General features: G+C 37.4%; 1 protein-coding gene across 1 annotated transcript in view; it reads left to right on the top strand.

Moving 5' to 3' along the window:
• Window positions 1-370: 370 nt before the first annotated feature.
• The window catches only part of NDFIP2 (Nedd4 family interacting protein 2), a 69,078-nt gene continuing 43,598 nt past the window's right edge, over window positions 371-25,850 (top strand). Inside the window, exon 1 of the mRNA XM_015121297.3 lies at window positions 371-800. Within this exon, the coding sequence (XP_014976783.3) occupies window positions 480-800 (321 nt within the window). The 5' untranslated portion in view covers window positions 371-479. The remainder of the gene's footprint in view (window positions 801-25,850) is intronic.

Here is a 25,850-nt window from a genome sequence, read left to right on the forward strand (position 1 = left end):
GGGGTGGGGTTATGCATGCGTAGGAGCAAAGTGTATACGGGATATCTCTGTAACTTCTCAATTTTGCTGTAAACTACAACTACTCTATATTAGTCTTTTAAAAATCCCTTATCTTACGAATGATTTTTGAATAAGCGTTTTAGCAATGTTCTAGAGATGAATCTCCTCCCCACGTCCTACGCTGGGTGAGTAATACGAGGAAGTGTCGGGTACCCGGGAGACCTGTCCTCAGGTGTTCTAGGAACGCGGCCCCATGCCTTTGTCAGCCTCTGTCTCTGTGTGGTGAGAAGGCGCACTGGCTCGTGCCTGCGCGAGACTCGCGCACATAGAAAAGACCAATCAAGGACGGGTCATTCCCGCCCCCCGCGCGCCTTCTGCGACCGCCCACTCGACAGGTTGACAACCTAGACAGCTCCCCCGGACTTGCCTTACTTTTCCATCTCCTCCCACCTAGCTACACCCTCCCACTGGCGGCGCGGATGGGACGCCGGCGGAGCCAGCGAGTCTGCGCGAGCGGCCCGAGCATGCTCAATAGTGCGCGCGGCGCCCCGGTGCTCCTCCGCGGAACCGCGACCAACGCGGAGGTCTCGGCGGCCGCTGCGGGAGGCACAGGAAGTGAAGAGCTTCCGCCGGGAGACCGCGGCGGCAGGAACGGAGGCGGAAGGGGCCCTGCGGCGACGACGTCGTCGACGGGGGTGGCCGAGGGAGCTGAGCACGGAGAGAACTCCCCCGCTCGGAAGCCGGATCCCGAGCCGGGCAGGATGGATCACCACCAGCCGGGGACGGGGCGCTACCAGGTGGTGAGTTCCCGGCCTCCTGTGCTTCCCGGGACTGCCTCCCGCCGGGGCGTCCCGAGAGTCCCTTTCCTCAGGTTATTCCCAGAGGAAACGCTGTGGCTTTTGTTTTGTTTTCTTTTGGATCTTCTGACTGGAGCTGCTTCACTCGCCTCTCCTGCGCACTCCTGCCTAGGACTGCTTCGAAACCCTTCCCTGTCGCCCCAAGTCTCCTCCTAGCTCCTCACCCGTACCCTTAGCCCCCTTTGAGACACCTCCCTCCGCACACCTTACAACTTGTATCTGTTTTAATTTCTCACTTTATCATTTTCTTATTCTCTGACTCAGTCACTTCTGAGACATTCTAGTCGATTGTCTACTGGAAGTGGGGCTGACTTCACATACCTGCCCGGAAGGTGATCGCCGTCATAAATGGGGTGGGTGGGTGGGTAGGTGGGTGAAGGTGTAAGTACTGTGTAGAGTGGGATTTGGCAAAAATGTGGGTTAGGAATTGTGGAACCGAAGAGAAAGACTAGCCATAGTGCTGATCTTGTCTGCTCGTTAACCTTGTGACTTTTGTCCTTTTCCATTATGTTAGTATTAAAAATGACTGTATTTTTTGTAATCCCCAGTTTTTTGTTTTTGTTTTTTTTTTGTTTGGCTAGAGGGGAAACAGAGGTAGTTTTAGTAGAACAAATTCTAATCTTGTTCGAAAAATTATTTTTCGTTAAATACAAGGTTTTCCAGCTTAACTGTGTAAACTTTGGTAACTGTATGTTGAAAAAAGTGAAATATGTTCCTCTATATTTTCAGTGTCAATTTTTAAATATATTTTTCTTTGTGTATTCTGGTGGTGACGTTGAAGATTCCTGTTGTAAACCTTAGTTAAAAATGGACTGAGCAATAGTTGACTGTGCTGTTGTGCTGTTGCAGCTAGGTAGCATGTCATTCTACAAACTTTCAGCCCATTTACTGAGGGAGACGAGATAAATAATACATAGCAGTGGTGGTGCAATTTATGGTTTATAAAATTTTACAAATTTAGGTATGTTAGCCCCAGGTTTCAACTTTCAAATCTATCTGCACATGTAAGACTTAGTTATAAGCCAAGACTTTCTATTAATAAGTACATTTTGGCAATATGAAGGACACTGTAAGATGAGATCCCAATGTATGTAATTTTGCATTTTTCTAAGATAAAAGCTCATGAGGCTTCTATTTTCAACTGGTTTGCATTCTTTAAAACCTACAAAAGGTCCGTGTTCCGAATTCTTTGAAAATGTAGCAGCTTTTCTCAACAACTTGGGAAATACTGTTTCTCCTAGTATGGAAAGCATTTTTCAAGTGTACACCCTTTTGATGGTTTGAAGGGCATTTCTAGGTTTGTAAATGTTAGCAAAAATAAAATGATACAAATATTGAATAATATCAGCAGTGGAACTTGTTTCATTTTTCTAATCTTCCTGTTAGATTAGAAACATCAACCATGTTCTCCTACACACGTCACTACTTAAAACACTGTTAATTTATGTAGCTCTCAGTTTTAAGATATTTGTTTTCCCTACAGCTCCTTTCAAAATAAATGGACATATTTTATTGCTGCCCCCTCCCCTCATTTTTTTCAAACTGATGATGTGTCCCACATAGACTTTGAATGTTCCTTGAGAGCAGAGGGCAAAAATCAGTTCTTCTAAAGATAATGCCTACCAGTCCCTCTAAAGATAATACTTTAAGTAGGTAGGACATCGATTTGTTTTCCTTGTAAGGCAACAGTGTTAGGGTTACACAACTTACATAGTCATTTAACCTATCCAGTATAACTCTTGGTTTTGTTTATAATGGCCTGATTAATAACATCTAAGTGTATGTCAGAGAAAAAGCTGAATTGACATTTTCAGTAGACTTTTTAAACTAGGGATCAGTATTCAGCTCTGGCTTATATGATGAACATAACTATTTTGTGGTTGCCTTTAGCTCAGTTTTTGGGAAAACTGGAATGTGTAATAAACTGGAGCAATAAACAGCTTGAGTTGTCGAATGTTAAGGGATGACTAAGTCAGGAGATAGGCAAGTATACTTAGGGGTGAGATGGTATACAATGTTAATTTTTCACTTATTTAAAGAATTTAAATACAACTTTTCATACTGGAAAGCTAGCAGTGATGCTCAGGGTCATCAGAACGACCTACTACCATTAGCCAGTGCACAAGCTTTATCTAGAAACTGCTTTTTCTGTGATCTTTCCTTTCATTGTTAAAAGCACCCAAAATTTATTAAGTAAAGCAGTTAACAGTTTAGAGCTACAAAAATTCTTGATTGTTACCCTTCTAATTTCAGAAAAAGCCAGGTATGGTACATAATTTTCTGGGAAATTCAGTTTTGTTCGTTAGTAAATGAGCAGTGTTGCTAACTATGATAAAGTTGACTTGGCTTGCAGCTGCTAGACCACATTCTAACTTTGATGTTCTTATTTTATTATTTATTTATTTTTTGAGATGGAGTCTCTGTCACTCAGGCTGGAGTGCAGTGGCGTGATCTCGGCTTGCTGCAACGTCTGCCTCCCAGGTTCAAGTGATTCTCCTACCTCAGCCTCCTGAGTCGCTGGGACTACAAGTGTGCTCCACCATGCCTGGCTAATTTTTGTATTTTAGTAGAGATAGGGTTTCACCATGTTGGCCAGGCTTGTCTCAAACTCCTGACCTCAAATAATCTGCCCACCTTGGCCTCTCAAAGTGCTGGGGTTGCAGGTGTGAGCCACAGAGCCCGTCCAAAGTTCTCTATTTTGAAGGATTATGTACTTCTACCAAGCTGACTTCTAAGATTGTACCTGTACCAAGCTGACTTCTTATTCTGTGTACAAGTTAAATTGGCAGTGTTGATTGTAGCAGTAATTTCCCAAACTGTATTTCAGAATGAGAGTAAGTGTAACTGGAAGATTTACAATACATTAGCATATTAAAACCATGAAAAATTCTGCAGTAAAGACAGTGATTTGGATTTCTTTAACCTAGCTCTTCTTAATCTTTGTTTTGTTTTGTTCTTTGTTTTTAAAAATTTAAGATTATGTTAACATTTCCAAAATATCAATTTTCTATGGAACATAATTTGAAGTATTCATTCTACAAAATTTGAGTACTTTGCTCTTGTATCTGGGGAATTAGAGTTGCCCTCAATAAATCAGCTGGGAAGGAGGCTTGAAGGAGGCCTGACTATTAACGGGTAAAAAACCTGCAGGTTTTAAAGCCATCTGGGCTTATATATTAGATGATGCTGTTTGCAATTTGTGAGACCTTGGCTTAGTTACTTTACATCTTGAAGCCTCATTTTCCTCATATTAGTACCTACCTGACTAGGATTATTGTGAGAAATAATATAATACGTGTGTAAAACATATAAAGACTGGTACATGATAAATAAGTACCCTTTTTACAAGCTAATAAGTTAGTGTGCTAATGTTTCACGGTTGCTGGCAAAAAAGAGGTGACCTCCAGGTTAGAGACCGATCATTACTTATGGCATAGCAAGCAGCACGAACATCAGCATATTTGTGTAGGTTTTCCTAGCTACCAAATTCCACAAAGGGGCTGGGTGTCCATATGGATGCATGCAGTGGGTTTGCATCACAGCTGAGGAACTCAAAACCAAGGGTGCAGCCTTTTTTTTTTTTCTTCAAGCAGCAAATATCTTAGCAAACAAAAAACAAACTAGTTTACCTTTTCCTGGGATGGTAGTTACACACTGTGGTTGCCTGATCTTTGTTCCCGATGTAACTTATTAGAAGAAACAGCTCAGTATCAGGAAATGGAAAGCTTTACAGACTGACACACTCAGCAAGAATGTGCAGGGACATTCAGGCCCATGGCTGACTGCCTCACCCAATAGTGCATGTTCTGGATGAGATAATATATAATGAGTTTTCGGTATAGTCATTTCATTTTCCATTGGAAGGAAGTGTTGCAGCCTCTTACCTTTCCTTACTGTCTAGTTGTCACCTTTTCTTGCCAACCTTATTCCTTTGATCGTCTCTTGTTTGTTTCTTTGGAATTTATCAGTGTATTTTATCTGGTTTATATTCTTACTATACCTTTTTTACATTATCAAGGTTACCCAACTGCATAGTCTAACAGCTACTTTTCAGTTCTCACGTTGCTTGATTTCTCTGTTATATTGACAGTATGAACATTCTTTGAAAGTCCATCCTTATTCCTGATAATAAGAAACTTCCTGCTTCTCTTGACTTCTTCTGACTTTTCTTGTCTTAGTGAACTCTTTTTGTACTTAATTCCTTCTCCTTAAATATTGATGCATTACCTCGTATGGAATATTGTCTATTAACTTTCTTCCTCATTTGACCATCCCTGAGGAATTGTTTGTACTATGTGAATCATATTTGTAGAATACAGGTTGAGTATTCCTACTCCAAAAACCTGAAATCTGAAATGCCCCCAAATCTGAAACTTTCTGAACACCACATGATATCACAAGTGGAAAATACCACACGTACATATTCAACACAATTTAGTTTCATGCACAGTCACGTTCATCTTTGGGATCCATTCCCAAGGTGTTTCGTTATGTGTATGCAGTATTCCAAAATCCAAAAAAAATCTGAAATCCCAAACATTCTGGTCCCAAGCGTTTTAAATAAGGGATACTCAACCTGTATCAATCTTATTTTTGTTCTTTTGCTCAAAAACCTTCAGTGGCCCCTTACTGAACCTACCCCCAACATTTAATAACATTTAATATTTAAACTTCCAAATTTATAAAAAAGTTGAAAGAATTGTACAGTTAACCTCCATACAAATTGTAGGCTCTACAGTTGTTAACAGTTTATTTTATTTGTGTTGTGTATTTATCAATCCATCTTTTTTTTTTGATCCTTTTGAAGTAAGTTGCAGGGATCAGTGTACTTGCCTGCAAGCCACGAATTTTTCATTAGCCTACATTTTAATATTTGTTTATGGTTCTTTTTCTTTGGGGTAAAATCAGTGTATATTGAAATGCACAAATCTTACATGGCCTAGTGGATGAACTTTGGCAAATTTATATACTCATGTAACCCAAACCACCTTTGACATGTAGAGCAGAGATCAGCAAACTATGGTCCAACTCCTGGTTTTGTAAATAAATGTTATTGGCACACAGCCGTGCCCATTCATTTACAGTGGTAGAGTTGAGGACATTCATGTACTGCATAATGACTTTTCATTCAATGAGGGACCTCATATACTAGAGTCCTGTAAGATATATTTAGATAAATACTGTTGTGTTACAATTGCCTACAGTATTCAATGCAATAACTTGCTGTACAGGTTTGTAGTCTAGGAGCAATAGGCTAGACCATACGGCCTAGTATGTAGTAGGCTATATATACAACCTAGATTAGCAAAAGTACACTCTCTGATGTTAGCACAGACACTCATCCATCATAGGGACCCCACCCTCATGACCTCATCTAAACCTAATTACCCCCCAAAGGCTCTAACTTCAAATAACATCACTCTGGTGATTAGGGTTTCAACATACACATTTTGGAGAGACACAGACATTCAGTTTGTACCACTACCTTTTACAGATAAATTTTACTGACCTGATACAGAACATTACCATCACCCTAGAAAGTTTCCTTATTATTCTTACTAGATCAATTCCTACCCCCCAGGTGACTGTTCTGATTTTTTCACTTCAAATTACCTAGTTTTGCCTATTCTAGAATCATACGGCATGTAGTCTACAAAGCTTCTTTCATTCAGCATGAGGTTTTTTAGATTGATCCATGTTTTTGTGTGTATCAGTAGCTCATCCCTTTTTATTGTATATTTTTCATCATATAAATCATATGAATACACTGCAGTTTATCCGTTGCTATTGATGGATATTTGGCTTGTTTTTAGTTTTCTTTTGCTGTTATGAGTAAAACTGTTACATTCTTGTACAAATCTTTTTGTAAAGCTGATATGAATATTCTTGTACAAATCTTGTTGTGGACATATGTTTTTATTTGCCATGGGTGGAATTACTGAGTAATAGGGTAGGTGTATGTTTAAATTTTATAAGAAACCACCAGACTTTTTTCCAAAGTAGTTATGCCATTTTATACTTCCACCATCAATGTATGAAAGTTTTGGTTGCTCCACACACTTGCAAACATTCTGCTGCTGTCAGTCTTTTTAATTTTAACCATTCTGGTGGGTTTATTACATTTTTGAAGTTTAAAATTTCTGTTCTTAGCATACAAATTTTTTTGAATGGGCCCTCCCTACCTGCACAGTGACATATCTCAGCAATCTGTCTTCTTAATTTTTATGCACTCATTTCTCATCTGAAGTTCTGTACTATCTCTGGTTTGTTTGCCTCATAAAATCCTGTTCTTAAATGTAAAAACTCCTTCGAATCTATAATTGAAAGAGGGAGGTAAAGAGAGCTTCTTACCTCTCTCATCAGCATCAAGGCAGAAGAAAGTTAGGATAACTTGTTATACTGAATTATGTGTTCGTGTGTCTTTCTAACCTTGTAGACTCTTGCTTTTTCTCAAAGGTGTATCAGGGTTATGTCAATGTCTGATTTTTATTTCATCTTTAAAATAGATCTTTACATGTTGAAAAAACTAATTGAGGAAATTTACACTCAAATATGTTGTATACTAAGTAGTACACCAGGTTGTACACCAATACTCAAATGTGTTGTATACCAAGTTGTTGCTTCTAACTTGAAGACCAGTTTTATGTTAATTTGGGTTGCGAGGGTAAATTGCTTTTAAACATACCCCAGATTAAAGTTTCTCTTGCTATTTTTGTGCATGTCATGATATTAACTGTAAATATGTTATTTATTTGTTTGAGTTTAGCTCATTAAAAAAAATTATACAAATGAGTACACACCTGAACAGTGCTGAATCAAATGGTAGCCTTTGCTTAGGCACATTTGAGCAGTACATGATCTAGTACTGGAGGGCTATATGTGAGTGGCAAATAATTGCATTGGAATTGTATCATGAAAATACCATATTATAATTTATAGCTTATGTTTTTGAGTGCCCTTTGTCAGATTTATGCTAAAGATATGGTAGCAGTTTTTAGATATCATTATTAATTATGAAACAAAGATCCTATAACTCATTCATCTGACATATAATAGCTTATTAAGTACTTCTGTCTGCTTCTGTTTTAGGTGTTGGTGAATAAGACAGTTAAGTTTTTGTCTCATGGCTCATGCTTTGGTGGAGGGAGTGCAGATAGATAAGTAAGCCTAATTTCAGATAGTAATGAATTCTTTGAAGAAAATAAAGCAAGTTGATGGAATAAATAATACATTCTATCAATTGTGAAATAGCAATAATAGAACAGTAATTACATTATATTAATAAAATGCTGCTAAATGCTTTATACATATTAGCACACTTAATCCTTCCACTTCTATGAAGTAGATAATGTCATTATCCTCATTTTGCAGATGAGAAACATGAGACACAAGTTAAATAAAGGCCCAGCTGTGATGGAGTTGGTATTCAGACTTGGGTGTTTTAGTTTTATATTGCTGTGTAACAATCATCTCTAAATACAAGCATTTTATTTTCTTTTAAGATCCATGGGTTGAGTGTGATCAGGGAATTGTTGAGTCTAGTCTACATGGGGTTAGCTGGGGCTGGAGCCATTTTGGGGCTTGATTGGGTTGGAATTTCCAGGATGTCTCACTCACTTGGCTGCAGTTGATGTTGTCTATTTTCTGGGAGCTCAGCTGGGACTGTTGACTTAAGCATCTCAGTTCTCCTCTGTGTGCCCTCTTGATGTGACCTTGGCTTCCCACAGCATACAAGGAAGAGGAAGCTGCCGTTCTCAGGGCCTGGGCTTGGAAATTCGTAGTGTCATTTTTGCAGTGTCCTATTGGTCAGAGCAGCTGAAAGACCCCCTAAATTCAAAGGAAGAAGGAATAAATTCCATCTGTCAGTGGGGGAGAAACATGCACATACATGGAGGGAAGAAAGCGATAGTGGCCATCTTTGGAGATGATGTACCACACCAGTCAATTTGACCCCTTAGTAAATAGGGATCAGCTTAGTCAGGGAACTCCATCCACTCTGAAGTTGTGACAGTCAGGCAGACTTGATTGAAATGTGAAGATCTATTTCTAGTTGATGAGGATTGTAAATGTAATAGTAACCTGTAGTGAAAATCAGTTTGTTGATTGAAGATATAGGAGGAAAGCTGTATGGCTGCAGCAAAGTTAAGGGGATGGCCTAGAGTGGAATGGGACAAAACAGAAACAAATTTTATGCTGGATTCGATAGACGAATGCAACTCTCATTTATAACTCTAGTTTATAATTGTTTCGTGAAAGCAGTTAGGGCCACCTACATGATTTGCAAAGTCTAATGCTGAATGAAAATGTGGGGCCCTGGCCTGTGATGAGGATGTCAATCTCCCCTTTCTGCAGAGCTCGTCTTTGTACAGGTCTATGGACCCCTAAGCAAATATGGAGTCTCCACGTCAGGACATGCTCATTACCTACATCAGTGATAGGCAAGAGGCCACCCTCTGAAATGTGCCAGGGTGCTTCTAGCCTAGGATGGAGATGGCTGTCACCTTGCCTTTCCCCGAGTTGTGGCGTGAGGACTGGGAGGTCAGACTGAGCCAAAGGGTTCAATTGAGTGAGAACACTTCCTGGAGAGGCAGACTGCTGGTAAGCTGAGGTGTCAGGCCCCTGGCACATGCTCCATTGGAGTCCTATTAGAGTTTACTTACAAAACTGATATTTAGAGATCAAATTATTAAGAATTTTAAGACAGTGATCACAGGGTATTAAACTCCAATCATGGGTTCCTCCTGACTGGTGGTCCCATGTGACTACAGTGATCACATGCTCATGAAGATGGCCCTGAAGGCTGTGTTACTTGGGATGGTGGTGGTGGTGATGTAGACCGGGGGTTAGTAAACCCTTTCTGTAAAGGGCCAGATAGTATTTTCGGCTTTACAGGCCATGTGGTCTCTGTCACAGCTACTCAGATCTGCCATTGTAATGTAACAGTATCCATACCAAATATGAAAATGAACAAATGGGCTGTGTTCCAGAAAACTATTTGCAAAAACAGTGCGCTGGATTTGGCCTACTTGCTCTAGTTTGCCCACTCCAATGTAGATGTTATAGGAATGTACCTCATATAGTCCTGAAGCTTGGCATGTTGAAGGGCACTTCAGAAAAATTAATTTTTTTTTCTTTTTTTTTGAGACAGAGTCTCACTCTGTTGCCCAGGCTGAAGTGCAGTGGTGCGATCTCGGCTCATTGCAAGCTCCGCCTCCCGGTTTCATGCCATTCTCCTGCTTCAGCCTCCTGAGTAGCTGGGACTACAGGCGCCCGCCACCACACCCGGCTCACTTTTTGTATTTTTAGTAGAGATGGGGTTTCACCGTGTTAGCCAGGATGGTCTCGATCTCCTGACCTCGTGATCCTCCCACCTCGGCTTCCCAAAGTACTGGGATTACAGGCGTGAGCTACTGTGCCTGGCGCAGAAAAATTAATTTTTTATTTCACCCAGTCTCTAAATAAATTCCTAACGATGTGGTGAGGTTGTTTTGCATCCCTTATTTGCACCTGATAATCAGTCAAGCACCTAGTCTGTCCCTAGAATTGGGATGGATATGAGTGGATAGTAGAAGAGAATATAATACTGCCTGTGAGAGTGGCAAAGACAGCTTATTCAAATATGGTGGAATCTTCATTCTGTTAGTGTGATCTCCTCACCGAGGTTATTCTTGACTACCTTATTTTAAATCACTGTGTTTTATCCAGAGTACTTACCACCATCTGGTATTCCAAATATTTTGCTTATTTATTTCCTACCTCCCTTCTTCCTCCCTGAATTTAAGTCTCATGATGATAGAGAGATTTTTGTCTGTTTTGCTCACTACTGTGTATATCTTTCCATACCTGGCATGTGGTAGACTTTCAGTATTTGATAAAGGTGAATGAATGGTGCTAGTTCAAGGCCAGTCTTATAGACATAAAACCTTGCCTATGTTATTTTATTCCTTTTTATATTTGTTCTGTCTCTGCTACTGAGACCTGGGCTCTTTAAGGTGGGGGTGATGGTGGTGGTTGTTTTTTTGCATTTTCTTCCAGCTTAAAATATATTGCTTAGTCTTCCTCCGCCTCTCCTCTCTCTCTGAATCTTCCTCCGCCTCTCCTCTCTCTCTGAATGGTGTCCTTTAGAGTTGTTCAGTAAGTAGCCTATGAAGCCATATGCAGTGGCCCTGCTTATCACTTTCATAAACTCTGGAGTTGTGAATACTGGTTTGATTTTCCTTATCTTTTTAATATTGATTACTCAGCAACTATTTTCTTCTATTTTCTTAATATCTGACTTTCATTCTAAAACATTGCTCAATTGTATGTGTATCCACAGTATGTTATTTTAGGATTTTGTATGTATTCTATATATGTCGGCCTAACTTGAGTTTAATTAACTGTGGAATGGTATGGAATCTTCCGCTGACGTTTAGTCAATGTAAATTTACTGACAAGATCACTGTAATTAAGGCTATGTAATTGTAAATCATTGTATGTCTCTGTTTTTGGGCCTTGTTGTTATGGTTTTGAACTTTCAGATGTTTGATCACTTAGCTGGAATTAGGGTGTGGGTAAAATTCTTGTTAAAGACATGCTAAATGCAAGTTGGGAAATGCAGTAGTCTAAGATTTACTATCAGATTATTTCAGGGTTTTGACTTGCTTTTAAGATTTGTTTGAACATGTACAGTTTAATATTTTAAAAGTTCAGTAATGTGCTGTGGTTTAGTTCGTCTATGATGTTTCTCCAGAATTACTCATAACATTATGTAAAGAAATTGTGCTGTTTGGACAGAGGTTTTGAGAATAAGGGAGTGAACTGGAGTTCATTGTGTAAAAGAACCTTTCAGTGTGATGGTATTAACCCCTTTACTAATTTTAGGGGTCTTAGGACATGTAGCCTGTTGGATATTGGACTGAGGAAATCCAGTAGTGACACTTTTTTTTTTTCCCTTTCTTTACAAGTGTTCAAAGTGACAGCTTTTATAGAACATTTGTTCTCACCTCGGGAGAGCTTTCATCTATATCAGATGACTTTTTGTGTGATTTCTCTCCAAAGGGAAGAGTCTTGAAATAACACTTGAGAGTTTTATGTTTTTTGAGGCAGAGTCTCGCTGTGTTACCCAGGCTGGAGTGCAGTCTGGTGGATCACAGCACTGCAGCCCCAACCTTCTGGGTTCAAGCAGTCTTCCCCCTCAGCCTCCCAAGTAGCTAAGACTACAGGCATGCATCACCACACTTGGCTGATTTTTTTCTTTTTTAGAGATAGAATCTTACTATGTTGCCCAGTCTGTTCTCAAATCATTTCCTGCCTTGGCCTCCCAAAGTGCTGGGATTACATACATGAGCCACTGTTCCTGGACACACTTAAGACCCTTTTAAGTTTTTGTTTTTAACCTTTAGAGAGCAACAGGAGCACCCGCATACCTCATCCCTGCCTACTTTGTTGTTGCATTGCGTACTTTGGCCATGTTTTAAACTATAATGCTTTTGTTTCTTCTATCACCATCCCAAATCATGCTATCTCTTGCTTTGTAGCTTTTAAACGTATCTTTCCCATTTTTTCTTTTCTCCCTCCTTCCTCCAGGACTAATTTCAATTCTGTATTCAGATCTATATTTAGATCTTATTTTCTTCGAAAAACCTTTCCTTCCCTTTTACCTCTCCATCTCCATTTCCTGCTCTTTACTTTCAAGTTCTGTGTGTTCTTTTAACAGTGTGCACTTATCCTTGTTATAGCCCTTATTTCATGGTGTGTATTTCCTCACTAGATTGTAAACTCAGTGGGAAGCAGGGCTTAGATCTGTCTTGTTTATAATAGTTTGTCATTGTACTGGTCCTGTTATAGGTGAAAAATAAATACTTATTAAAGAAATAAATGGATGTCTTTTCTGAATGACTCCAAGTGTATGCATGGCAATACTGGTATATTTTCTTATGTTTATAAAGCGATATGTAGTTTTAGAGAATTCTGTGCTATAAAAGTAATAATGTTTTGCACAGCCTATATACTGTTGATATTCTTGATGTTCATAATTAGGATATATCCTTTGCTTTTATAATAGTGCTGATTAATCAGTTTAGATGAGTTCTGGTATTTTTGAAGAATTCCTCTTGTGACCCCTGGCTTGCATTTGCAAGACAGTAACTATGGTTAGGTTATTTTGTCTACCCATGGAAAACAGAAAAGGAAATTGTTTCCAGATATTGTGGAAGTAGAGGAGTCTTTAGTGATCATTTTCTTCAATGTGCTCATTTTACAGAAGACTATCCGAGGGAGGTTCTGTTCAAGGTTATGCAGGAAAGCTTCGAGGACAAATTTTATTACCATAAACATAGCAACAGAGTTAAAATACATCAAGGATCCTGGGAAATAAAACCTTTATGATAGCTAACTTTCTTTTATTTATGACAATGCCAGACATAGGGAGCATGGATGGTATAGCATAAAAGTGCTACAGTGAACCCAGCCGATTGTGTAGCACCCACAACTCAGTAACCTTTCATTGGGCTGGGTTTAGCTTGTAGGTAAGTTTTCTTTAACTGTCATATTAAAAAAAAGTCAAGTAGTACATGTACAGTTTTAAAATTCCGAGCACCAAAAGACAAATAATTAAAAACAGCAATCTCCTTTTCACCCTTTATCTTGTAAATTTTTCTCCTTGTAGGGGAAGAACCCAAAAAACCTTTGAACTATTTCAGCTGCTTTATTTTACTCTGTATTTTTAACATATGCAGTTTCAGCCACTAATTTATTTTTATTAATTTTACTTTGCTTTCTTACATGTCCTTGGTTTCCCTACCCAAATCATGATCTTTGTAGTCCTGCCTCTTGGGTTCAAGTGTTGACTTCTCAAAAACATTGTGACCTTGGGCCAACTATTCTATGTTGTTGTTTCCTCATCTGTAACGTACGGACAGTACAGAATTCTATCTCAGAATTATTGTGAAGATTAAATGTATGAAAACCATCTAATTTTTGCTTAAATCAGTGACTGATATTTACATTTTATGACTGAAAAAATAACTCATCACTGAGTTAAGCAGTATATTTTGTATAATTTAAAAAATGTTTCGTGGGGCTACTTAATTTTTATTTCTTTAGTTATCTATATATTGTTAATTTTTTGCATATCCTCTGGTGACTTTCCCAAACTTACTTTTCATGTTAATTTTTGCATGGTCAGAGTCATTGGATTAGTTCCTTTTTTCTTTGAAGACATTCTTCCTAGAGCCCTCTATTCTCCTATTTCAACTATACTATTTGCTCTCTAGGCCTGATGCACAGCTGTCATACTGAGACTTTTCCCTGTAGATGTGTTATATTTCCTGTTTGTTGCACTGTAAGTGTAAGTCTTTTGTTGTTTTTGTTTACTCGTTTATTTTGCTGGAAGATGTTTTCCCATAGGTTCTTAAGAAGGGATACTTGGGAGGTTAAACATTTTTTAAGACATTGAGTTTGCTGACGTAAAGCTCATTTTAATGTCATTTTAATGTCTGTAATACCTGTAGTGATAATAACCTCTTTTTCATTCCTGGTATTGGAGATCTTCTGTATTCTTTTTTCCTTAAATGGTCTAGCTGTGATTTTCTGTCAATTTTATCGATCTTTTTAAAGAATCATCTTTTGACTTTGTTAAATTTCTGTTGTTCTATGTTACCGATTTCTGTTTTTACCTTAGTTACTGTTTTTCTCTTTGTGTTATGGTTTACTTTTTGTGTGTGTCTAATTTCTACTTATTTGATATTTTTCTAGAAATCTTATTTTCTAATTTGATTTTATTCACTTTAAATTTCTCGAGACATTTTTATGGGCTAATATATCCAACTTGATATACTGTGTGCACTTGAAAATGTATATTCTTCAGTTGTTGGATGTAGTGTTCTAAAAATGTCAGATCAGGTTCATAGTATTGTTCTGATCTTCTTTGTCTCTACTGATTTTGTTTTTATGTTCTACTAATTGCTGAAGAAGAGTTATTAAAATCTGAAATGATATAATGATCCTTTAATGATCTGTTTCTTGTTTTTTAAGTTTTGCTCTCTTATGAAATGCCCCACTTTATCTCTGATAGTGATCTTTGTCTTCAAGTCTATTTTACATGATACTAACATAGGCTTCTTATTTTATATTTAGGTTGGTGCAAAAATAATTGCAGTTTTTGCCATTTCTTTGAAATATTTTCAAATGGCAAAAACCACAAATACTTTTGCAACAACCTAAATATTTTTGTGTGGTGTATCTTTTTCTGTTTACTTTCAACCTATCTAGGTCCTTTAAATGTGTCTTTTGTTGGTACCTTATAGTTAGGTCCTACTTTTAACAGCTTCTGCCTTCTCATCGGAGTGTTTGTATTTAATGTGATTGTTGATATGATTGATTTACTGTTTGGGTGAGGGAGAAGGGACAAGATGGAGGAAGGTAAACAAGAAGGCACCGCCCCTGTTGCTTCCGGGTTCTTCATCACCAACTTACCGCGCCTGGGAAAATGCAGATCAACTGAGCAGGCGCCACCGGACCTCAATCCGAAGAGATCGAAACTTACCCGGCCACGCCTATGGAGACGCCCCTATCATGCCCTAATCCCGCCCACTGCCCGCCCCTTTCCAGTACCAATGCATAAAAGTCCGCTGCGGGCAGGAGCTGGCCTGACTTCTTTGGCCCCCGCATTTGTGTACTGGAGAACCTCACCGGAGAGCCAGAGCGCCAGTGCGACTTCCCTGGCCCCCCAACACCTGAGGACCAGAGAACCTCGCTGGAGAGTGTGTGCATATTTGCAATAAAGGGCTGCCGCTTTCATATGTACTTTGGCCTCATGTTTAATTACTTAGCTCTCCTAAATTAAGTATTAAATTAAGTTACATTAAATTAAATTAAGACAGTTTTGTTTTAGCAGGCAATCAGCTCTCATAGATTCAGATTGTAAGCTGGATCTCTTATGCTGTGTGCAGTGATTCAAATCTTAGCTCAGATCCTTTGGCTTTTACTAGTATCAGTTTTGGATCAGTCCTACATATGCATGGCTTAAGGGTTAATGGTTTCCCCTTACTTTCTAGTTTGCATGGGCTCCATTCCATGCTTCCTCGGGCTAGAATAGGGTTTCTAGTGGAATTTTAGCATCCTGTGTCTCTGTTCCTCTCCATAACTGTGGCTTTACCTTAGAACAAAGCTGCAAAAAGAAAGGGAAACTTACCTGGTACAGGTTACTTTTTCAAGTTTAACTTCCCTCTACGTCTTTGCCTGTCTTTTTTAATATTGAGAATGCCCAGGTAGTTGTGTTTTTTTAATTTTTTAAAATTCTTTTTGTATTTTGTCCTAAGTTCATAATTGCTCTCAGTTGGGAAGGCTGGACTGTAGGGGGCTACTGCCATGCTGGAAGTAGAACCAACTGTAGATATTTGAGGTTTTTTTTTTTTTTTTCCTTACTCACTGCATTAACTTTCCCCCTAGTATTTTTGTTTTTTCTTTCATGTTGGAAGTTTTCTTTAAATTTAGGTGTTCCTTCCATGCCCATTTATATCCTATATCTGTGGGGTGTGTGTGTGCGTGTGTGTGTGTGTGTGTGTGTGTGTACTTGTTGATCTTGGTTTCGATGTTTTATCATGTCTTGGTGAACCAGCCTTTTCTGTGGGACCCTCCCAGATGTCAGTGTCTGCAATTTATTTAGGAAGCTATGGCAGTAGTTTAGGTAAAGGATAATAGTGGCTTGGATTAGGGTAGTGTCACTAAAGAGAAGTGGGTGGATGGATTCAAAGATGTGTGTGTTTGAGTGTGTACCTTCAAATCAGCTTTACAAATACTCATAAAGGTCAATTTGTGCTGAGAGGAGATTACTACCTGTGAATTTTTATTGGAGGCATCTTAAAATAGAAAGAGCTTGAATTTAGAGACCGTTAAACCCGGGTGTGAATCTTTTTGTTTTGTTCATCTTAGTTCCTATTGCAGACAAATGAAGTAATGAAATTCAGGTTTTTACATTTTTACTAGAAAATGCTAGTCATGTTGGTTTCTTTAAAAACCTCAGTATGGCAGTGTTTTTAAATTGTCTAGTGCCTTAAGAGATATGGCATTATAATGATCAGTATAACTTGAAAATGGGCATTATTAATACAAAAATAAAGAAATATGAACCTTTCAAAACAGAAAGCACCGGGTCCGAATGGGTTCACTGGAGAATTCTTCTGTCCTAGTCTGATTTTGTGCTGCCATATCAATACCACAGACTGTGTAGTTTATAAGAAAAGAAATTTATTTCCCACAGTTTTGGATGCTGGGAAGTTCATTATTAAAGGTGCTGCCATCCGTTGAGGGCTTTCATGCTATGTCATTCCACGTCAGAAAGTAGAAAGGCAAGAGAGTATGAGAGAAAAAGAAGGGAACTGAACTTATCTTTTTATCAAGAACCTACTCCTGCACTGATTACATTAATCCGTTTATGAGGACAGAGCTGTCATGACCAAATCACCTCTTGGAGATTCCATCTCTCAACATTGTTGCACTGGAGATTAAGTTTGTATCACAGGAGTTTTGGAGGACATGCTCAAAGGATAGCGTCTAACAATAATTTAAGGAAGAAATTATTTCAGTTCTCTACAGTCTTTTCTAGAAAATTGAAGGCTGACTCATTCTCTGAGGCCAGCATTTCCCTAATATCAAAGCCAGACAAGATATTTTAAGAAATCTACAGACCAATAGTTCTTATAAATGCAGATGTAATAGTCCTCAACAAAATAACAAGTAAAATTCAACGATGTGTAAAATTAATTATGTGCCATGACCAAATGGGATCTTTTCCAAGTATGCAAGGGTGGTTCAACATTCAAAAATTAATTAATGTAATCTATTACATCAGTGGCTAAAGAAGAAAAATCACATGATCATATAACAGCTTCAGAAAAAGCATTAAATTCCAACACCCATTCATGATAAAATTCTAAGCAATCTAGTGATAGAGAGGAACATCTACTAAAAACCTATATCAAACGTCATACTTTGTACTTAGTAATGAGAAACGGAAAGTTTTCCTGATTAGAACAAGAACAAGGCAAGGATATCCTCTTCACTGCTTTTCAACATCCTACTAGAAGTTCTAGCTAATGCAATATGACAAGAAAGGAAATAAAAGTTATAGATTGGGAAGGAAGAAATAGAATTATCTTTGTTTACAGAGGAGTTGATTATCTGTGTAGAAAATCTGAAAGAATTGACAAACCAAAATAAAACAGAACCCTCCTGGAAGTGATTATAGCAAGATTGCAGGATAAATAGTTAATACACAAAAGACTGTTCTCCTGAATGCTAGCAATGAACAAGTGGAATGTGAAATTAAAAACATAATACTGTTAGCATCCCCCCAAAAGAAATACTTAAGTATAAATCTAACAAAATATGGACAAGATCTATATGAGGAAAACTACAAAACTTTGAAAAAAATCAAAGAACTAAATGAATGGAAATATATTCCATGTTCACAGATAGATAGACTCAATATTGTCAAGATGCCAGTTCTTCACAACCTGACTTGTATTTTCAGTGAAATCCAAATTAAAATCCAAGCAAACTATTTTGTGAATATTGACACACAAATTCTATAGTTTACATGGAGAGGCAACAGATTCAGAGTAGCCAACTCAATATTAAAGGAGAAGAACAGAGTTGGAGGACTGACACTACCCAACTTCAAGAGTTAACTGTAGATGCATGGTAATCAAGACAATGTGGTGTTGGTGAAAAAACAGGCAAATAGATCAGTGGAAGAGAGTGGAGAACCCAGAAATAGACCCATAAAATTAGAGTAAACTCATTTTAACAAAGGAATAAAGGCAAAACAGTGAAGCAAAGATAGTCTTTTCAACAAATGGTGCTGAACAGCTAGACATCCACATGCAAAAAAAAAAAAAAAAAAAAACACAAAGAACTTAAGTACAGACTTTTACACCCTCTACACAAACTCAAAACGGATCACAGATCTAAATGTAAAAGGCAAAACTATGAAACTCCTAAAAGATAACATAAGAGAAAAGCTAGATGACCTTGGATGTGGTGATGACTTTTTAGAAAAAAAAGGTAAAAAGCTAGATTTCATTAAAATTAACAATTTCTGCTCTGCGAAGATACTGCCAAGAAAATAAAAAGTCACAGTCTGGGAGAAAATCTTTGCAAAAGACATCTGATAAAAGACTGCTATCCAAAATATACAAAGAACTCTTAAAATACAACCCTATTAATCAGGACAAAAACCTTAAGAGACACCTCACCACAGAAGATATACAGATGACAAGTAAGCAAATGAAAAGATACTCTGCATCATTTTGAAATGATGGTTAAAACAACTAGGTACCACTGCATGCCTGTTAACGATGGCCCAAATCCAGAACGCGGACAACAGATTCTTGTGAGAATGTGAAACAAGAACTCTCATTTGTTGATGGGAGTCAAACTGGTACAGCCACTTGGGAAGATAGTTTGACGATTTCTTATAAAGCTAAACATACTCTTACCATACTATCCAGTAGTCATGCTTCTTGATATTTACCTGAAGGAGTTGCAAGCTTACAGTCCATTCAAAAACATGCACATGTATGTTTATAGCAGCTTTATTCATATTTGCCAAATCTTTGAAGCAACTAAGATGGCTGTCAATAGATGAATGGATAGACTGTGAGACATAGAGAGAACAGATGATTATTCAGAACCAGAATGAAATGAGCTGTCCAAATACAAAAAGACAGGGAGGAAATGTAAATGCATATTCCTAAGTGAAAGAAGCCAGTCTGAAAAGGCTGTATGCTATGTGATTTAAACTGTATGACATTCTGGAAAAACAAAACTATGGAGACAGTAAAACAATCAGTGGTTGCCAGGTGTTAGTGTGGAGGGAGGGATGAATAGGTGGAGCACAGAGGATTTTTTACGACAGTGAAAGTGCTCTGTATGGTACTGTAATGGTGGATGCCTTATATGTTTGTCGAAACCCATAGAAATAGCACCAAGAGTGAACTCTAATGTAAACTGTAGACTTTGGGTAAAAATGATATGTTATTGTAGGTTCATCAGTTATAACAAATGTTTCACTGATGAGGAATGTTGTTAATGGGGAAGGCTTTGCCTGTGTTGGGAAAAGGGGGTATATGGGAAAGCTCTGTACCTTATGTGGACTTTAACTGTGGATCTAAATCTCTAAAAAATGAAGTCTGTTAAAAAATGTGATTTGGTGAATTACTATGGGGGTTACATGATTGCTGACTTTGAGAGAGGGAAACAGAAAGAGTGAGTGATAGTGTGTGTATGTGTGTTCGTCTTCGATATTCTGAAGTTATTCAAATTATGTGTTTAGATTTAGCGGCCAACTTTGGAGTTTTTGCTTTGGCATATAACACTTTGATGGATCAACCCCTTAACTATCATCTGTAGTGGTGTCTTGGCATTTGCTATGCTTCCTGGATGAATCACTAACAACAGTATGTCTAAGTAATTGATGTTACTGTATTTAATTTTGCTTGAGTATTCTGTTGTTAGCTTCTCTGAGTTTGTTGAGGGAAGAATGAAACTTTCTGTGAAGGAAGTTGGTGTTTCAGGCCTGGTCCTTACTGGTTTTAGCTCCTTGGTTTGCCTATGGTAGAATATGTTGACTTTTCCTTTATTCCTCTTGCTGAAGTCATACTTATTATGACCTTGCCTCAGAGCTTCTAGTTGTTAGAAGCTAGAAGTTGTAGGGATTAATGAGATGGGATTTGCACGTGTTTCCTACACCGAGTATTGTACCTGGAACATATTAGGCTTTTAGTAAATGTTAGCTGAATGATGGATGATTAATTGACTGAATGAAAATGCACGAATCATAGAAAGAAAAAGAGGCTCAAAGAGATTAATAACATCAAGGTTATCCAGCTGGTAGGTGGTGGATCTATATCTTAAATTTAGATTTCCTGGCATCAAATCGTGTTCTTTTTTTAGTTTATTCATTTAGCAACTAACTTTTTTTCTAAAAAGATGTGAAATTAAGTAAGACAGTACATCATGCTAATTTTTAAAAAGGACAAAATAATTTTTCTAATAGTAACTCTAACAATATTACGTGGGGTTAATTGCTTTAATGCCCTTGCAAATGAAACTTAAACCAAACCAATTACACACTATCCAGCTTCAGTCCAGTCCCTGGGTCAGAGACAGTATCCGTAGCTCTGGATTTAGTTTTAGATAAGACTCTTTAAAGTTGGCTGAGGAGAATAAAGCCCCTTACAAAAGAAACAGAATGAATGGTTGAAGATAGAGGGAAAATCAGAAGGGAATAGTTAAAGAAAAACTAATTAGAAGTACAGTTAAGTGTGTTGAGTATATTAAATATTTAAATAGTATGAGGACTGAAAATAGGCTTTTGGATTTAATAATTAGAAGGTCATTGTTCTAAGCAAGAGATGTTTGGGTGAAAGCCACATGGTCATGAATTGGTGAGGAAATAAAAAAAGTGCAGAAAATGGGAGTATATACATACGTATATATATTTCTTTTCAGGATGTTTGTCACTAAAGGAAAGAGGGAGCTATGGAAATAGTTCAGAAAGCAGAAGAAAAAGTGTTTATTTTTAGCTGGGGGGAGGTTTTTTTTTTCTCTCTCTCTTTAAAGTATGGTGTGAATAGAATATACACGTGGGTAGGGAGAAAGAAGTCAGTGTTGAAAAGGAAGGAGAGAGAATTTAAAGAAAAAACAATCCTTTGGGAGGCAAGATCTTCTCTGTACAGTTGTCTGGCATTTGGGAGTGAAGAACATAAGTTAGGATGGATGCCATAATGCTAAGTTTAGAGCTGCAGAGGAGAGAAGTTAAAGGAATTTTTGCTTGAAAGCTTATTTTCCTACATGAAATAGGAAGCAAAGATTTTGACTGAGAGTCTCATGGTTGGAAGTGGAGAATGGTGGAATTGGAACACCTGCCACGATGTCAGTGAACTCTGATGGCCTTGTTGGAATTGGAAACTAAATTTGCTGTGGCAGCCATCTACATAGTCACGTGGTTTGTTTTCCTCCTCCACCAGAAGGCAGTAGACAGACTTATCCCAAATTGAGTCTTAATGGGATAGATGTGGCCAAGGATAAGAGGACTAGAGAATTGAGGGTGCAGTTGAATGTCATGCAAGTTTTGCATTTTATAGTCCAGACTACATAGGGTAGAAGATAAAACCAGGTAGCGGGGAATAGAGGGCCCAGAGAATAGGCTCCATGGAAGTAAGGAATGAAAAATGTTGAGGCCAGGAGGTTGGGATCAAGAACCAAGTTGTGTGAATGTAATGTTTTCGAGAAGAAGCAGTTCTAGGTGACCAACCAGATCAGGCATTCTGTCAGAGGATAGAGAACTGAGGTGTACTGAACCACCCAACTCTAGATATCATTACTTCTTGTTTTGTAGCTGAGGTGTTAGGATGGTTTAGTTGTCTTGTATTACAGTAGGATTTAAGGTTGAGGGGATGATATTGTGGGTGGAGAGCTGGCTTATAAATCTTACTCCCTGTGAATAAATGGACTTCTGTCAATGCCACTGATAAGAATAGGGCGATAGAGAGTCTGGTAGGCTATATGGACAGTGTGAACTTCAAAAGAGCCTCTTGATCTAGAATTGAAAATATCCAAGAAAATTTTCCTTGTCTTGTTCCCAGATAAGAGGGAGAGAGGTGAGGATTAGCACTCTTATTTGAGAGGGCTTTGAGGGATGTAGTCCCATTCATGGAAAGTTGGAGTTCAGTTAAATGTGGAGAGATCATTTTATAAAATGGCTGAAGGTATAGAGGAGTTAATCATCATATAGGGGTTCTAGAGATAGAGTGAAAATTTTTAGATACTGAATTGTAGTGTTTTAAATTAATGTATTTGTTTTTATACAATATATTCTGCTTTCTTACTATATAGCATTTTGCTTTTTAAACTTTATTTAAAAATAATTTTAGACTTACAGAAAAGTAGCAAAAATAATACAAAGAATTCCTGTGTATATTTTACCCATTGTCCCCAAATAATATTTTACCACATTTGTTTTGTGATGAGTTCTTTATGTATATTTATATACAAGTACATTTTTTCCTTGAAACATTTTAAAGTAAATGGGAGAAATGATGTTTCTTTGTATCTAAATGTTTCAGTGTGTATTTCCCAAAAACAAAGACATTCTCTTATATAGAGTGCAGTTATCAAAATCTGTAGCATTGGTGCAGTATTAAACATACTTCACTGGTTTTCCTACTAATGTTACACAGCAAAAGAAAATACATTTTTATAAAAAATTGGGATCTGATCTCTGATTAAACATTGCACTCAGTTATCAAGTCTCTTTACCTGCAACAGTTCTCTAATTTTTTCTTTTTTGTCTTTCATTACATTAATGTTTTAGAAAGGTTCAGGTCAGTTATTTTGTAGCTCTGTTTTATTATACTTTCACTCACTGGTTTTAAAATTCATTGGTGGTTCTTGCCTTAAATAGTTATAACTTTAGTGGTTGTCAAATGGTGATTTCCTAATTCCTTTTTTTCTATGTTTATTAATTAGAATTCTGTAACAGTTTTCTCTTGCTCCCAATCTATTAATTTATATCGGTATGTATTCATGGATTCATGTTTTATTTTATGAGTTATAATCTGATACTGTCATAATTTATTTTGAGGCTCATATTATCGCCGATTTGGCCAGCAGGAGCCTGTTCCATCTGCTCTTGCATCCTTGTAACATGTTCTTGGCATTTTTGTACTTTCTTACCATAGAGCATTCAGATAATGTGAATATGTCTGACTTCTGGAGTTTAATTTGGGTTGAAGAAGCACTGTTTACACTTATGCATGGGGCATCAATGGGAGAAAACTGACCAACACAATAGTTACTGCCACAATAGCTTACTGCTACTGTGCTAGGTGGATAATGAACATTTTCTCACAGAGTTGCTTGTGGAAAGGTTGCTAGAGTCCTTTATTAGCTGGATTGTTGAATAAAGCAGTTGGAACTTTGGTGGCATGTTGCTCACAATGTGGGTGTGTCATCCTTACTATTGGAGTTCTAAAGAATAGGTAGTTGCCAGTGCAGCAGCTCATGGCTGTAATCCCAGTGCCTTGGGAGGCCAAGACAAGGGTATTGCTTGAGCCCAGGAGTTCAAGGCCAGCCTGGGTAACATAGCAAAACTTCAACTCTACAAAAAAAAAAAAAAAAAAAAAAAAACGTAATAAATTGACCAGACGTGATGGTGTCTGCTTGTCCTAGCTGCTTGGGAGGCTGAGGCAGGAGGATTGCTTGAACCCAGAAGTTAGAGGCTGCAGTGAGCTATGATTGTGCAACTGCACTCCAGCCTGGGCAACAGAGAAAGACCTTGCCTTTAAAAAAAACCCCAAAATCCAAAAAGCTCCCAAAGAATAGGTAGTATTGCTGTGAAACTAGAATGCCATTTTAGATTATATAAATGAATATACAGTGTAGGTAATAACTAGTTACAGCAAAAGGGCACTATGAGGAAAAATCTTGTAACAAGTGGGAAAGAGAAAAAGAAAAAAAAAAGCCCTTACGAATCATTGTAACTTCTAAACTGGGTTTCATTAGAAAATCATCACCTTAAAGTGGATACATGCTGGTTTTTACTCTATGTATTATTATTGTTAAATTATTGATGGCAACCAACATCATATCTGTGTTTATGTACTTTCTTGTGAAGATGAAAATAATTATCAGAGGTTTTTGAGTGGTTGTAGAATCTGTGATGATCTTGTTTATCATCATGGAGAAATTTAACAAATATGAGTTTTCTGACTTGTAGAAACTTATTCCTTTAAGCACAGATGGAAATCTCTTTAACATGTTACCTTCTGTCCTACATTAAAAACAGAAAGATATGTTCCTTTCTTTATCCCTATTCTAGGGAACTTGGAAAAAATACAGAAAAGTGAAAAATAAAAAAGAAAATGCAACTTGTAAGCAACCATGATACCTATTTTGTCTATTAACAGTCATTTAAAAACTGTTAACATTTTTGTCTTATTTAAAATTGGAATAATATATGATTCTCACAGACACAGACACGACTGTTACTTCTTTAACATCTTTTCATGAACATTTCCTTACACTGTTAAAGAGTCTTTCAAAACACCATTTAAAATGGCTGTATAATATTTTATTACCTTGATACAGCGTGTTTGTTTAACTCTTCTATTTTGGACAAGTAGTTTTTTTTTTGTTTTTGTTTTTGTTTTCAGTTTCCTATTATTGTAGTATCATGATGAACAACATTAGAAAGAAATCTTGTTTAAGTTTCTGGTTAGTTCCCTAGGGTATAGTTTTAAAACGGGAAGTGTTAGACTGACATGTGTGAGCGTTTTGTGTTCGAAAAATAAGCGATATATACTTTATTTTTTAAAAATATAGCAGTACATATAAGTATAAAGAGACAAGCAGTCTAGGCACCCAGATCTTACCTATGTTAACATTTGGTGAACATCGTCTTATTCATGCTTATGTATAGACAGACAGGAATAATTTCATAATTATGGGATTATGCTATTTTAAAAAACAAAAAATTTAAATTATTATTTTGTTTGAATTTAATAACAAGGGAAAAATACCTTAAGCTCTAGGTAAATGCTGAACTCTAGGTAAAGGTTTCTTTGCCACAGAAATCTTAGGTTCTATAAGAGTTCACTAAAATTAGGAAAATGGTTTATAAAAAACAGTAAGAAATCGGAGTATTTTTAAAAACTGCATGTTTAACGTTTAGATATGAGATATGAAGTCCCTGCCATGAAAGATGAAGTTGAGTGCTGTTCATACGTTCTGTCATCTCTTTCTTCAGTTCTGAATTTTATGTTGTATTTTTGCTTTTTTAGGGCATATAATATTTGCTTTCTGTTTACCAGAAGTTAGTCTTTAGTTCTATGTTTAGCCTTAGGTCTATATTTAAATGGATTTAGTGCTTACCATTGTATCTTTTCCATGGATTTTCTGTTTCTGTGGTTTTTGTTCTGATTGAGTTTTTAGTTGTCTTGTTTTCAT

The sequence above is a fragment of the Macaca mulatta genome, chromosome 17 (assembly GCF_049350105.2).
Source record: "Macaca mulatta isolate MMU2019108-1 chromosome 17, T2T-MMU8v2.0, whole genome shotgun sequence".
In the NCBI taxonomy this organism is placed as follows: Eukaryota; Metazoa; Chordata; class Mammalia; order Primates; family Cercopithecidae; genus Macaca; species Macaca mulatta.